This window comes from Hypanus sabinus, chromosome 1 (genome assembly GCF_030144855.1).
Source record: "Hypanus sabinus isolate sHypSab1 chromosome 1, sHypSab1.hap1, whole genome shotgun sequence".
Lineage (NCBI taxonomy): Eukaryota > Metazoa > Chordata > Chondrichthyes > Myliobatiformes > Dasyatidae > Hypanus > Hypanus sabinus.
Window position 1 is genome coordinate 144590896 of NC_082706.1, and position 15532 is coordinate 144606427.

Consider the following 15532-nt stretch of genomic DNA (forward strand, 5'->3'; position numbering starts at 1 on the left):
AAATCCCCAGGAGCTGACAGGGTATTCCCTCTGACCTTGAAGGAGACTAGTGTTAAAATTGCAGGGGCCCTGGCAGATAGATTTAAAATGTTAATATCCACGGGCCGGAGGATTGGAGGATAGCTCTTGTAGTTCCGTTGTTTAAAAAAGGCTCAAAAGGTAAGCCGGGAAATTATAGGCCGGTAAGTTTGACATTGGTAGTAGGTAAATTATTGGAAGGAATACTAAGAGATAGGATCTACAAATATTTGGATAGACAGGGACTTAGTAGAAACAGCATGGCTTTGTGCATGGTAGGTCATGTTTAACCAATCTATTAAGAGTTTTACGAGGAAGATACCAGGAAAATGGATGAAGGGAAGGCAGTGGATGTTGCATACATGGACTTCAGTAAGGCCTTTGACAAGGTCCCACATGGGAAGTTAGTTAAGAAGATTCAGTCGCTAGGTATACATGGAGAGGTAGTAAATTGGATTAAACATTGACTTAATGGAAGAAGCCAGAGAGTGGTAGTGGACGATTGCTACTCTGAGTGGAGGCCTGTGACTAGTGGTGTGCCACAGGGATCAGTGCTGGGTCCATTGTTATTTGTCATCTATATCAATGATCTGGATGATAATGTGGCAAATTTGCTGATGATACATAGATTGGAGGTGTAGTGGACAGTGAGGAAGGTTTTCAAAGCTTGCAGAGGGATTTGGACCAGTTGGAGGAATGGGCAGAAAAATGGCAAGGTGGAGTTTAATATAGGCAAGTGTGAGGTATTGCACTTCGGAAGGTCAAACCAAGGTAGAACATACAAGGTAAATGATAGGACACTAAGGAGTGCAGTAGAACAGAGGGATCTGGGAGTACAGATACATAATTCCCTAAAAGTGACATCACAAGTACATAGGGTTGTGAAGAGAGCTTTTGGTACATTGGCCTTTATAAATCAAAGTATTGAGTACAAGAGTTGGAATGTGTGGAATGGTGAGGTTGTAGAAAACCGAATTTGGAGTACTGTGTGCAGTTTTGGTCACCAACTTACTGGAAGGATATTAATAAGGCTAAAAGAGTGCAGAGAAGGTTTACAAGGATATTGCCGGGACTTGAGAAACTGAGTTACAGAGAAAGGTTGAATTGGTTAGGACTTTATTCCCTGGAGCGCAGGAGAATGAGGGGTGATTTGATAGAGGTGTAAAAAATTATGATGGGTGGAGACAGAGTGACAGCAAGCAGACTTTTTCCATTGAGGCCAGGGGAGAAAAAAAAAGTCATGGGTTAAGGGTGAAAGGGGAAAAGTTTAAAGGGAACATGGGGAGGGGGGCTTCTTCATGCAGAGAGTGGTGGGAGTGTGGAATGAGCTGCCAGATGAAGTGGTGAATGCGGGCTCAATTTTGACATTTAAGAAAAACTTGGACAGGTATATGGATGAGAGGGGTTTGGAGGGATATGGCCCAGGTGCAGGTCAGTGGGACTAGGCAGAAAAATGGTTCGGCACAGCCAAGAAGGGCCAAAAGGCCTGTTTCTGTGCTGTAATGTTCTATGATTCTAATCACAGGAACATTTACAATGACCAATTAGCCTACCCTGTATGTCTTTGAACTGTGGGAGGAAACCTGAGCACCTGGAGAAAACTCATGTATTCCACAACGAGGATATACAGAGACTCCTTACAGATAGTATTGGAATTGAACTCTGCTGTAGTAGTGTCACATTCAAGCTGCCCACATCCATTCCATTACACTTTAAAAGAACCTAGACTGAGCTTCTGTGAGAAGGATGTTGCAGTAAACAGACAATACACTGGCAATACAAGTATATTTATTTATTTAGATACAGCGCGGAATAAGCCCTTCTGGGCTTTCAATCCATGTTGCCAGCAACCTTCGATTTAATCTTAGCCTAACCAGGGAACAATTTACAATGATCAATTTACCTGTCAACTGGTATCGTTTTGGGTTGTGGGAGGAAACCGAAGGACCTGGTGGAACCCTATTCAGTCAAGGGGAGAATGTACAAGCTCCTTTCAGACAGTGGTGGGAACTGAACCTGGGTCGTTGGTATTGTAAAGTGTGCTAACCACTATGCTGCCATACATTACTGAAGACTTGTGCTACCGAACTTGCTGTATCCTTGGCCAAAATGTTCCAGCAACAACACTGGCATCTACCCAAGTAGGTCCTGTCCATAAGCAGCATGATAAATCCATCACTGTATATGTGGCCACACAAGGTATGTGACAGGTAAAATTCACACTATATATCAACACAGACCTGGATACTGACCAAGCTGCAATGATGTGATCTCTCCAGCAGACAATTCAATTCAAAATTAGGGACTCAAAAGATGCTGGAAACTCCTCAGACACTCCTTTTGACCAGCATCCTATTGATTTGGTACTCAAGATCCCCGAAGTCAGTCAATTCCTTGAGGTAAGTAAGAAAGAAAACTGTTGCACCAAAAGTTAAATAGGATTAGAAACATTCTCCAGTAAACTTTATTTTTCCCAAAATATAATGCTGAAACCAGACAATCTGCAATCACCATCTCCACATAACTGGGTGCTCTTTACTGCAAGGGATTCAAGTGTCCAATACATTTTAAAAATAAAATACATCAGAATCATTACTGCAAGACATCGCAGGATCCATAAACAATGCCAATGATACCATGTTTAGGATAGGTGACAAAAGCCCAACTATAATGTCCTTTCAAAATAATCATACTGGAGAATGCTCCAAATTGTGTGGTGTTGGACTGGAGTACTGGAGGGAACAGTTTGATCATTAACTCACTAATACTGGGGTACAGCATTGGTAGGTTAGTGGTGAGACCAAAGTGAGTGATGGGGTGAGAAAATGCACTGTTTCTGTTTTAAGTAAGAAAAGCTGTCCAAGCACTCTCCCGCCCCCCCCCCCCCATTGCACTATGGCCAGAGTTAAATCTCACGAGTCCCATGCCAAGATTTATTTCAGCAAGGTGGTAGGGAGAGGCAGAACTAAGCATGTTCTGGAACTCCTGGGAAGTGTCCAATCCACTCATCTCCAAAATAATCTCATTAGGAAAGAATGGACTCAACCCTTGAACAGTCTGGGAAGCTCCATCGAACTTCCAAAGGCAGGATGTCTGAAATATCCTCCAAAACAAACAGATGTTCAGCCCTGATAAGGATCTCTAAACCTTGTCTTTTACAATGCAGTTATTATTGGAATAGAATGCTCTTCTTTATGGGATTGGGTAGGAAAGTAAGAATTGGGAAAGGCAAAGAAAGGAAATAATACATGCAAATTCCAGACTGTTTTGCATCCCCATGAGCAAGGCCCCTAAGTTTACCTCCATTGTCAAGCATACCCAAGATCAAAACTTGGAAGACTTTTACAAAGAAAATGTTGGTGCTGATCTAAGCATTCACCACTTTGGAACACAACAGAGTAATGGCAGACACTGGTTTAGCAAATAAACAGCTGAGAAAAGAATGGAAGCCATACATTTCTCATGGATTATGGGACAATGACCAAGAGCAGTGTCCATACACAATAGAACAAAGGACTGTTTAAGCAAGCAGATATAGGGATCATCCCAAAGTTAATATTGAAAGATTACTTCCAGTCCCCTTTCCAGAAAACCTACAATTTTAGTTTGGGTGATACTACAGTATGGATTACAACCTTTCACATTGAAAGGATCATTATGCTACAGGGCAGCTATCACACAGTGGCAAAAGAAATGTGAATTTTTACTCAGATTCCATAGAAGTTTAAAAGGGACGTGGAACAGATTCCTGAAGCTTAAATAGAAACCACACTTCACTCTGTATTGTCCTTGCAGCAAGGGTTACAACTGTGCATCAACCACAAATAAATAGCTTGTGGTTCTCTCAAACTTTCACTTGAGAGCACCACTTTCGGGTGCTGGGGGAGGTATTGTGACAGTGCAACAAGTTAAAAGCATTCTTACAAAAATGAGCAAAACATTAATATAGAATTTAATTGGAATTGGCCATCAGAACCATAATCTTTGGATGGTTTCTTTGAGAGAAGCCACAGGTGTTCTTCTTTGAGAAAAGCTACAAAAGAATGTGGAGCTGTGGGTGTAAACTGATTGCATTAATCAGACAACAATGCACCCATTCCTTTCAGCAAATGTGCAACACCCTATATCCAGCCTGAACAGCAGAGAATGTTTAGTTCCTGGTCTGTTGCAGTAGGTGCAGCATGCAGATGTTAGGATTTGTCACTGCAAAGGACACTTCCTCTTCTTGGAAAACACTACAGCCCTGCCTGTTCAGGGCTAAAGGTCACAGGGAACAAGCATTCATGCCATAACAACCCCCAATCCCACTTTCTAAATATTCATTCCTGTAAAAAACAATGGGCTCAACAGCTTAATTTGAGGAACGGTTCAAGAATGGAACAAATCAACCCCCTCCAAAGAAAGTGCTGAAGCACAGTGGGGCCAGAAAAATCTTGGGGCTTGGCACAAAATATGAGGCAAGAGGTCAGATTTTCCAAGAATAGAGGTGCATTGCAGCAAGATAAGGGGTTGAGACAGGCAGTGGCCACATCAGTCCAAACTGAAGCAGGCAATCCTCCATTGGAGGATGAAGTGTTTTTCAGCCCTTCCTGTCCCACCCTAACCAGATGAGAACTACAGCTTCTAGGATTAGTAACCTTATGAACAGTGATTTCTGCACTTGATTTTTAATTGTCTAGCATGCTTAAGCTCAGCTGCACCCACACTGCTGTGTCAAGCCCCTTGGGGATAATCTGTAACACTTTATAGAAATTTTCCTAATGTCGATACCAAGTTGCTGCTGATACATCAGGCACAGGGAGTCTTCCTGCTGCTTTGAGGATTGTCACCCAACATCTTTGATTTCAGATGCTCCTTGTAGGACAGGATACCGCCTTGCCACTTCCTGATTGTCTGCTTCTCACACACCCAGATCTCCTGTGCTACCTGAGAAACAAATTGGAGATTAGTGTCAAGATATGCAAACACTTAAACTAGGACCCCAGAGGGAATTTTCTCCCAACCCAGCAGGCTAAGGCAGCCAGATCTCAATGAACTGCTACTCAAAGAGCACCAGTAATTCCTCCCACCTCTCTCTGGCTTCTCCCTGCCATGTTCTCCATTGTAGGCTCAGCAATCCAGTTAAATAGCATGACAAAAAGATGTTGGTGTAGCGGTGTGCTACAAGCAGCGCTAAAATTACGACACGGAGTCGGTAACTGCAGTCGAAGGAAAAACTTTATTCGAAAACTTCAGCCTCACTTTTAAGCCTCTGTCAACCGGCCCCCCATGGCGAAGAGGCTCCAAAGCTCTGTGCTCGCAAACCCCCGTAGGCTATCTAATTGTGAGTCGGTTCGCATACGCTAGGAAATGAGCCGCCACATAACCCCCCCCCAGAACCGGCGATACACCCCCCAATGTCCACAGCCTGGGCCAGAACCTGCTTGGGAGGTCGGCCTCTGCGCCGAGGCGCCGGAAACTCGGCCGGTTGCGCCAGGTCCACATGGGCCGGCTTGAGGCGGTCCACCGTGAAAACCTCCTCCCTCCCCCCAACGTCCAGCACGAACGTGGACCCGTTGTTCCGGAGCACCGTAAACGGCCCCTCGTATGGCCGCTGCAGCGGCGGCCGATGCCCGCCCCTTCGTACAAACACAAACTTACAGTTCCGTAGGTCTTTGGGTACGCAGGTCGGGTACCGCCCATGCTGTGAAGTGGGTATGGGGGCCAGGTTACCGAGCTTCTCGCGAAGTCTGCCCAGGACTGCTGCGGGAGCTTCCTCTTGCCCCCTTGGGGCTGGTAGGAACTCCCCGGGGACGGCCAGGGGCGCGCCGTATACCAACTCGGCCGACGAGGCGTGCAGGTCGTCCTTGGGCGCTGTGCGAATGCCGAGTAGGACCCAGGGAAGCTCGTCCGCCCAGTTGGCTCCTCGCAGGCGGGCCATGAGGGCCGACTTCAGGTGACGGTGGAAACGCTCCACTAGCCCGTTCGACTGTGGGTGGTAGGCAGTGGTGTGGTGCAGCTGAGTCCCCAAAAGGCTGGCCATAGCTGACCACAGGCTGGAGGTGAACTGGGCGCCTCTGTCGGAGGTAATGTGGGCTGGTACACCAAAGCGGGATATCCAGATGGCGAGCAGGGCTCGGGCGCAAGATTCGGAGGTGGTGTCGGTGAGCGGGACCGCCTCTGGCCATCTTGTGAACCGGTCCACGATAGTCAGGGGGCCCACGATATCCACATGAATGTGGTCGAAACGCCGGTGGGCGGGATGGAACTGCTGCGGTGGGGCTTTGGTGTGCCGCTGCACCTTGGCCGTCTGGCAGTGCATGCACGTTCTGGCCCATTCACTGACCTGTTTGCGGAGACCGTGCCAAACGAACCTGCTGGAAACCAGCCGGACAGTTGTCCGGATGGAGGGATGCGCCAAGTTATGAATGGAGTCGAAAACACGTCGCCGCCAGGCTGCGGGGACGACCGGACGGGGCCGGCCGGTGGCGACGTCACAGAGTAGGGTCCTCTCACCTGGGCCCACGGGGAAGTCCTGGAGCTGCAAACCAGAGACTGCAGTCCTGTAACTCGGAATCTCCTCATCTACCTGCTGTGCCTCTGCCAGTGCCTCAAAGTCTACCCCTTGGGAAAGGGCATGAACGGTAGGGCGAGAGAGCGCATCCGCCACGACATTGTCCTTACCCGAGACGTGCCGGACATCCGTTGTGTATTCAGAGATGTAGGACAGGTGGCGTTGCTGGCGGGATGACCAGGGGTCGGATGCTTTCGTAAACGCAAAGGTAAGCGGTTTGTGGTCCGTGAACGCGGTGAAGGGCCGGCCTTCTAGGAAGTACCTGAAATGCCGGATTGCCAGGTAGAGCGCCAACAGTTCCCGGTCAAAAGCACTGTACTTGAGCTCGGGTGGCCGCAGGTGTTTGCTGAAAAACGCCAGGGGTTGCCAGCGACCTGCGATGAGTTGCTCCAGCACCCCACCGACTGCCGTGTTTGATGCGTCCACTGTGAGGGCGGTAGGGGTGTCCATTCTGGGATGTACTAGCATTGCGGCGTCAGCCAAAGCTTCCTTCGTTTGAACGAAAGCGGCGGCGGACTCCTCGTCCCAGGTAATGTTCTTGCTCGGACCCGACATCAGGGCGAACAGGGGGCGCATGATCCGGGCAGCTGAAGGGAGGAAGCGGCGGTAGAAATTGACCATACCTACGAATTCCTGAAGGCCTTTGATCGTGGTGGGTCGGGGGAAGTGGCGGACCGCATCTGCCTTAGCGGGCAGAGGGGTCGCCCCGTCTTTAGTAATCCTGTGGCCCAGGAAGTCAATGGTATCAAGTCCGAACTGGCATTTGGCAGGGTTGATTGTAAGACCGTACTCACTCAGTCGGGCGCAGAGTTGACGGAGGTGGGACAGATGCTCCTGACGACTGCCGCTGGCTATGAGGATGTCATCCAAATAGATGAACGCGAAGTCCAGGTCCCGTCCCACCGCGTCCATTAACCGCTGGAACGTCTGTGCGGCATTCTTCAGGCCGAACGGCATGCGGAGGAACTCGAAGAGGCCAAACGGGGTGATGAGAGCCGTTTTGGGGACGTCGTCAGGATGCATCGGGATTTGATGGTACCCTCGGACAAGGTCGACCTTGGAGAAGATCCGGGCGCCGTGCAGGTTTGCCGCAAAGTCCTGAATGTGCGGCACAGGGTAGCGGTCCGGTGTGGTAGCCTCGTTCAGCCTGCGGTAGTCGCCGCACGGTCTCCAGCCCCCCGTCGCTTTGGGCACCATGTGCAGGGGGGAAGCCCAGGGGCTGTCGGACCGCCGGATGATCCCCAATTCCTCCATTCTCTGGAACTCCTCCTTCGCCAGTCGGAGCTTGTCCGGGGGAAGCCGCCGAGCACGGGCATGGAGGGGTGGTCCCTGTGTTGGGATGTGGTGCTGTACGCCGTGCCTGGGCATGGCTGCTGTGAACTGCGGTGCCAGAACCGATGGGAACTCCGCCAGGACCCTGGTGAAATCGTTGTCGGACAGCGTGATGGAGCCGAGGTGAGGGGCTGGCAACTGGGCCGTGCCCAGGGAGAACGTCTGAAAGGTCTCGGCGTGTACCAGTCTCTTCCTGGGCAGGTCAACCAGCAGGCTGTGAGCTCGCAAAAAATCCGCACCCAGAAGCGGTTGGGCTACGGCGGCCAGTGTGAAGTCCCACGTGAACTGGCTGGGGCCGAACTGTAGCTGCACCTGACGGGTGCCATAGGTCCTTACTGTGCTGCCATTCACGGCCCTCAGGGGGGGACCCGGTGCCCTGCTGCGGGTGTCGTAACTCGTCGGAGGTAAAACGCTGACCTCAGCCCCAGTATCGACCAAAAAGCGGCGTCCCGACCTGCTATCCCACACATACAGGAGGCTATCCCGATGGCCAGCCGCCGTAGCCATCAGCGGCGGCTGGCCCTGGCGTTTGCCGGGAACTTGCAGGGCGGGCGGCAACGGCGGGCTTCTGCGCCCCACCGCTGGTGGTAGAAGCACCAGTGGTCATTGGGCCGGGGGTTAGTGGGCTCTGCGACCGGGCCTGGACTGGTTTGCTGCCGGGAGCGTGGCTGGGAGATCTGTGCGATGGACGCCCCGCTCACCTTTTTGGCGTTCCACAGCAAGTCCGCCCGGGCTGCCACCTTCCGGGGGTCACTGAAATCCGCGTCGGACAGCAGCAGGCGTATGTCCTCGGGCAGCTGCTCCAGGAATGCCTGCTCAAACATGAGGCCTGTGTGTCCCTCGGCCAGAGACAACATCTCATTCATTAAAGCCGATGGAGGTCTGTCTCCCAAGCCATCCAGGTGCAGTAAACGGGCAGCCCGCTCGCGCCGTGAGAGTCCGAAAGTCCTGAGGAGCAGAGCTTTGAATTCCGTGTACTTGCCGTCTGCCGGGGGCGACTGTACGAACTCCGCGACCTGGGCAGCTGTGTCCTGGTCGAGGGAGCCCACCACGTAGTAGTAGCGGGTGTCTTCTGAGGTGATCCGGCGAACGTGGAATTGGGCTTCGGCTTGCTGGAACCATAGGTCCGGGCGCTGTGTCCAGAAACCCGGCAGTTTCAACGAAACCGCATGAACAGAGGCGGCGTCGGTCATTTCTGGTCCAAAAATCGTTTGGACCGTCGGGGTCACCAATTGTAGCGGTGTGCTACAAGCAGCGCTAAAATTACGACACGGAGTCGGTAACTGCAGTCGAAGGAAAAACTTTATTCGAAAACTTCAGCCTCACTTTTAAGCCTCTGTCAACCGGCCCCCCATGGCGAAGAGGCTCCAAAGCTCTGTGCTCGCAAACCCCCGTAGGCTATCTAATTGTGAGTCGGTTCGCATACGCTAGGAAATGAGCCGCCACATTGGAAGCAAATCAAATCCACATCAATACAATATTTTTTGTGAGGTTTGACACCTTGAGGTTTGCGCCTTGATTTCCAGTGACCTCAGTTTCAACATTACTCTGATACCATACCCTGGTCTCTTCACATCAGTATATTGAAGGAGCAGTGTTTAAGTGTTTCATATGCAGGGCACAGAAGGAATATTTACCAAAGCTTATGGGATCTTAAGTTTTATAAATGTTGGTTACAAAAGCAGTCAAGTCATGTTGAACTTTGTTACAATTAGTTTTCTACCTGTTTGACGCACACTATAGGAATGAAATGAAATTCAAGAGTGCACAGAAAAGATTTGTCCCGATGGCTTCAGGGATTAAGAATTCTACAAAGGTAGGTGGGAGAAGCTGGGCTTGCTCTCAGAGGTTGAGAGATTTCATTGAGATGTTAAAAAAAGACAGATAAAGCAGAAAAAAAATAAAATTTTTGGCATGTGGTACAAGAACTAAGGGACAGACTTAAGGCTTCGGAGAGAAGCGAAGCAGGATGAGAGTTAGACTTTTTTTTAAAAAGAAATGACTCAGAAAGGTGTTATGGAAGTAATGACAAAGAATTCCGAAGAAAACTGCTTACAAGGGAAGATTGCAGGGCTTTTATTGGTAGTGAAGGAAGACAACCAACTGGTTTGTTCAGATTTGAGCTAAACAGCTTCGTATACTGTAACAAACAAGACAAAATCTACAGATGCTGGAAATCCAAGCAACACACACAAAATGTTGGAGGAACTCAGCAAGCCAGGCAGCATCTATGGAAAAAAGTACAGTTGACATTTTGGGCCAAGACCCTTCAGCAGGACTAGAGGAAAAAAGATGAGGAGGAGATATTGTTTGGTGGTAGGATCCTTTGAAGATGGCAGAAGTTATGAAGAATGACTCGTTAGAGGTTGGGTGAGACTAGAACCTGAGGTCATAGATTAAAGGTGAAAGATTTAAGGGGAACCTTGAGGGGAATATTTAATAGGAACCTTTTTTTACTCAGAGTGGTGTGTGTGGAATGAGCTGCCAAAAGAAGTGGTAGATGCAGGTTCAATTGTAACATTTAAGAGAAGTTTGGATAAGTACACAAATGGGAGGGATATGGAGGATTATATTCCAGGTGTATGTTGATGAGACCAGGCAGAATAACAGTTTGGCATGGACTAGATGAACCAAAGAGCCTGTTCCTGTGCTATAGTGCTCCAAAACTACCAACAGTCAAATCCTAAAATGAGGAGAGGAAATATTCCTCCAGAGTGCTGTTAGAAGTATGGAGTAATCTGCCAAGAAATGGTTCAGAACATTGCACTTAGCAAAAATCTCATTGAAAATTTGAAGGAAGCATAGATTTAGGCCAAAGGGAGCAAGGACAAGCTATCGTCTTACATTCTGGAAACATTTGGTTAACAACGTTGAAGGGAATATTCACTATGGACCACCTCATGAAGGACTGACCTACAGCTGATCTCATGGGTCTTAAAGCCTAACAGATGAGTTTGGGTGGAAAGCAAGAAAAAAAAATTTCCTGACCTGTTGAATGAGCCTGAAGTCGTGGCTGACCAGCATCATACCGCCCTCAAACTCATTGATAGCATCAGCAAGGGCATCAATAGTCTCAATATCCAGGTGATTTGTGGGCTCATCAAGAAACAGCATGTGAGGAGACTGCCAAGCCAGCCAGGCAAAGCACACTCGACACTTCTGTCCATCCGACAGGTTTCGGATGGGACTCACCTGGAACACAATCCAGAAATAAACAATTTACCTAGACTGTGAGGTACAGCACAAGTTCAGACATGTGAAGCAGAAGAATGTTGTAGAGCTCTAACACAGCTCCTCTGTTCATCAAAATCATGAATGATCTTCTATTAGCACCATACCCAATCCTTTAGTGATCAAAATCTCTTGATATCTTTCTCGAATTAACACAATAAACAAGATTTTACATTTATTTAGGGGTTAAGTTCAGAGATTCCAGCCTCTGAAGAATATGGCCTCATCCAAGTCTTACACTGCTTATCTCTTATATTACACTGTGTCCTCAGTCTTCATCCTGACCTGTAATAAGATTGTAAGTTTTAGATCTCCTCTCATCCTTCTAAACTCCAAAGGATACAGTCACAGTCTACTCACTCTCCCCCTAAGCAGCAAACACACCAATCCAGCAACCAGACTAGTTCTTTATTACACTCCCTCTATGGCAGGTTATGTCTTATTTAAGCTAAAACAAATCTGTACTCAATTCTTCAGATGCAGCCCTATACAAAAGTGGTAAGGCTCATTTAATCTTGCTTGATAAGCATTCATATATTAAAGGCTAGTTGCTCTGCTAATCACTTGATGGATCTCCAAGTTGCTCTTCACTGATTGTGTACCATCTGCCATGCACTCACTTAGCATGCCTACATCTGACTATTTTACATCCTCCTCCAAACTTGAATTATTCTGACGGCACTACCAACAATTGGCTTCACAAACAAGCTTACACTTGAAAGACAAAAATGGGTATCCAAGGCCAGATGGTTATGGCTATATACCCTTTTCCACTTTCTGGGAGAGGATTCAAATTGATGCCCTGATCTAACAAAAGATAATGCAACACAAGACTCTCAAATCCCAGCATTCAAGCCAACTGTTCCAATTGTGGCACAAACCTGCTGCTTCCCTGAGAGCCCATAGCGCCCAATGATTTTCCGCATCTCCTCCTTTTCTTTGATTTCTGGATAGCACTTCATCATGTAATCCAAAGGGGAGAGGTCCAAGTCCAACTGATCTTGCAAATGCTGGGAGATGAGGAGAAATAACATTATAATAAGACTTCAAAGAAATGTAACATTGAATCATTCAAACCCGCTCAAGAAATCTGCAATCACACCTGATCCTCTAACCTGAATAGCCTATTCTCATTCTGTTCCCATACACTATGCTTTGTCCTTACAAATCAACACATTTTCTCAATATGTCCTCCCTAGCATTCTGTGTTAGAGAAGTCCACAGATTCACCACACTTTGACTAAATCAGGCAGCCTCTATGGAAAGAGAAGCCAGTTAACATTTCAAGTTGAAGATGTTTCATCAGGTTTCCATCCATAAGTGCTGCTTTACTAGCTGCATTGTTTCAGATTTTAGTAACTACAGTTTTTTGTTTTCTGTTACTTAAGATATTTCTCAACTCAATTGAAACCCTTATCCCGAAAATGACCCCTGGTTTTAGATGAGCCCTCTATGTTATTCTCACCAAGGTGAACCCTGCACCCAGCTTGTCAAATTGAGGTACACTTCAATAAGATCCTCCCCCTCATTCCTCCAAACTTCATGGAACTGTCCTTGAATGACAGTCCATGAGCAACAGAAATCAGAAAGGTGAACATTCCCTACACTTGCTCTATGGCCAGCATATCTTTTCTGGGATAAGGAGTCAAAACTGCACATAATACTCCAAGTGTAGCTCAGGATAATAGCAAGACAGCCTTATTCTTGAACTCAAATGTTCTTACAATGGAGGACAACATATTTTCTGCCTTAACTATTTGCTCTATGTGAAGATTTGCTTTCAGTAACTGTTGTACATTAAGTTATTTTGGACATTTCCTAGATTTCAGTAATTAAATTATACAACATTTGATCTCCCCACCAAAATGGACAATGTCACATTCATAACGCATCTGCTGTGTTCTTGCCCATCTACTCAAGCTGTCCAAATCCCGCTCCATTCACAATCCCAATCAGTTTTACAACTTTGAAGTTCAATTTGTTCACCAGAGCACTGATTAGCTGGTGCCCAGGCACAGATCTCTACAGTACATCGAAAGTTGTAATTATAGTGCCTCTGTAATTCTAAAAGTATATTCTGCATTGTCATTGCTTTTACTCTTGTACTACCTTGAAATACTGAGGTACAGTGGAAAAACTGTTTTGCATGCCATCCATACAGATCTTTCAATCACATCAGTAATTTACCAGATTCTGTCAACCCATTTTCGATCTATGTAAACATACCACCTCCAATCCCACATGCTTCTATTTTGTGTACTAACAAGACACTCTGAAAAATGCTTACTCCATCGGTTCCACCAGCTACATCCTCAAATCACTCCAGTAGATTTAACAAACACCATCTTTTCATAAATTCTTGCTGATTATCTAATCCCATTGAAATTTTCTATTCCATTATCACATCCAGTGGCATTTCCCTTATGAAATGAGTAACCAACCATATTTTCCCTCTCCCTTCTATTTCAATTTTTAAACTGGGGTTACATACAAAACCCTCCAATCTCAAGGAACCATTCTTTGATGTTTTGAAATTCTGTAGGTTATGTCCAAAGCATTCATTATTTCCATGACTACTTCAAGTAATATAGACCATTATGCTCTTGGGATTTATTAGCTTTCTGTTCCATTAAATTTCCCAGCAATTTCACCCCCTTCCCCAACAGAACTAACATACTACCTTGGTTTAACTCCTTTTTAATTATACACCCAAGTTATTTACCCTCTTCTGAAGATGGATTGTGGCTCCTCAACACAATGGCTTAAAAAGTTATCGCATACACATTCCAATTCAACTTGCACAATATTTGATTTGATCAGTCTACATGTAGACTAAACTCACCACTCGTTTCTGCTATACCCTTGTTATGTGCATTTCTGATTTCCTGAATGATGTTACCCCCTACATTACCAGCATTTGCAATCACAACTCCTCTATTTCCTGCCCTTTATTGCTTTTTAACTGTACCAACTTACTCTACATTCAGAATTTCTGAGCATCCATTTATTCACACCAATGCTGAGTTAATCCTTCATGAACACCCCACACCTCTTTTCCATTCTTTCTCAGATATTGAATATCCTGATTTGCAAATCCCAGCTTTGATCACCCTGCATAATTCAAATATTATGAATGTTTTTTTTTTGAACATTCAGATGTCTTTTTCCAGATACCTTAGCATTTCTTTATCACCTTTTTCCCATTTTCCCTTCCCCACATCCCATGCTTCAAGGCCACTCAAGTTTATACACCATCTTTCGGAAATGAACTTGATGGTTGCTGTCCCAAACAATTCCCTGGAATTAAACACCTTCTATCTTCTGCATTTCTCTCCAATGATGGTGTAAGACCAAGGGAGACAATAGGACTCAGACTCCCTGTGGATGTGGACAGTGAATGACTGCTCTAATTCAGCATCTCCTTTGCACACTGCTGACTTCTTCCTCAGTCAAGTGACTTGACAAAAGATCACAAATGGGATTTAGGACCAAAAGTTGTAGGAGCAGAATTGGGCCATTTGATCATGGCTGATTATTTTCCCTCTCAACTCCATTCTCCTACCTTCTCCCTATAATTTTGATGTCCTTACTAATCAATAACCTAACAAGCTCCACTGTAAATATACCCAAAGACTTGGTCTCCACAACTCTATGGTAATGAATGCCACGCTATAACCAAAGAAATACCTCATCTCTGTTCTAAAAGGACGTCCTTCTGCTGAACCTCAGAAGAAGCCCACATAGCAGGCCTACAGCAAAGGCAATTAGAAATAAACAATCCAGTGAGCAAAGCACTTCCTTTTGCCTATGGCTTCAGTCCATTTGATCCTGCAGTGACCAAGGAACACAACTACCAGAAAAGTAAGTTCACAGAAATTACTCCCCACATCCTCAAACTTGTCACACACACTCTGGACCAATAAATTACAAATGCTTCCAGCATTCCACCCAACAAAAGAGTAACATTTTCAAATATAGTAAAGGCAACTCTTGGAAGGTGGGGGGGGAAGCACAATCATCTTTGTTCAACAGGTTAATCAGTTTGGTAATGATTCAGCAATTCAATCACCACTGTAGCCATGCCACATATTTAATCCTTCATGAGTGATTTGACAATTAAAATTTGAGACTTCAGATCCTTAATTTTTATACCAGGGAACTCTGAAGAAACCGAGTCACTTATCTCGATAAAAGAAAACAGAACCAATACACTCCCAAGCTTTGGATACAAAATTGTTTGAGATTGCAAATACAGAGAATGTACAGAGGCATCAAGGCAAAATGACATGCTGAGTGACTGGATGAAAACAGGGTAGACAGCAAATGTGAAGTGTGAGATTACTTACTCCAGTGCACAAAACAGGATATGGGAAATATCGATGTTCAAAACTCAGGGGT

The 15532-nt window shown here is 46.3% G+C and overlaps 1 protein-coding gene across 1 annotated transcript in view; it reads right to left on the reverse strand.

The window, feature by feature from the left end:
* Positions 1-2454: 2454 nt before the first annotated feature.
* Positions 2455-15532, reverse strand: part of abcf2a (ATP-binding cassette, sub-family F (GCN20), member 2a) — a 76927-nt gene continuing 63849 nt past the window's right edge. The window contains exons 13-15 of the mRNA XM_059978189.1: positions 12016-12144; positions 10892-11095; positions 2455-4944 (exon numbers count right to left, since the gene is read on the reverse strand). Of these exons, the coding sequence (XP_059834172.1) occupies positions 4807-4944; positions 10892-11095; positions 12016-12144 (471 nt within the window). The 3' untranslated portion in view covers positions 2455-4806. The remainder of the gene's footprint in view (positions 4945-10891; positions 11096-12015; positions 12145-15532) is intronic.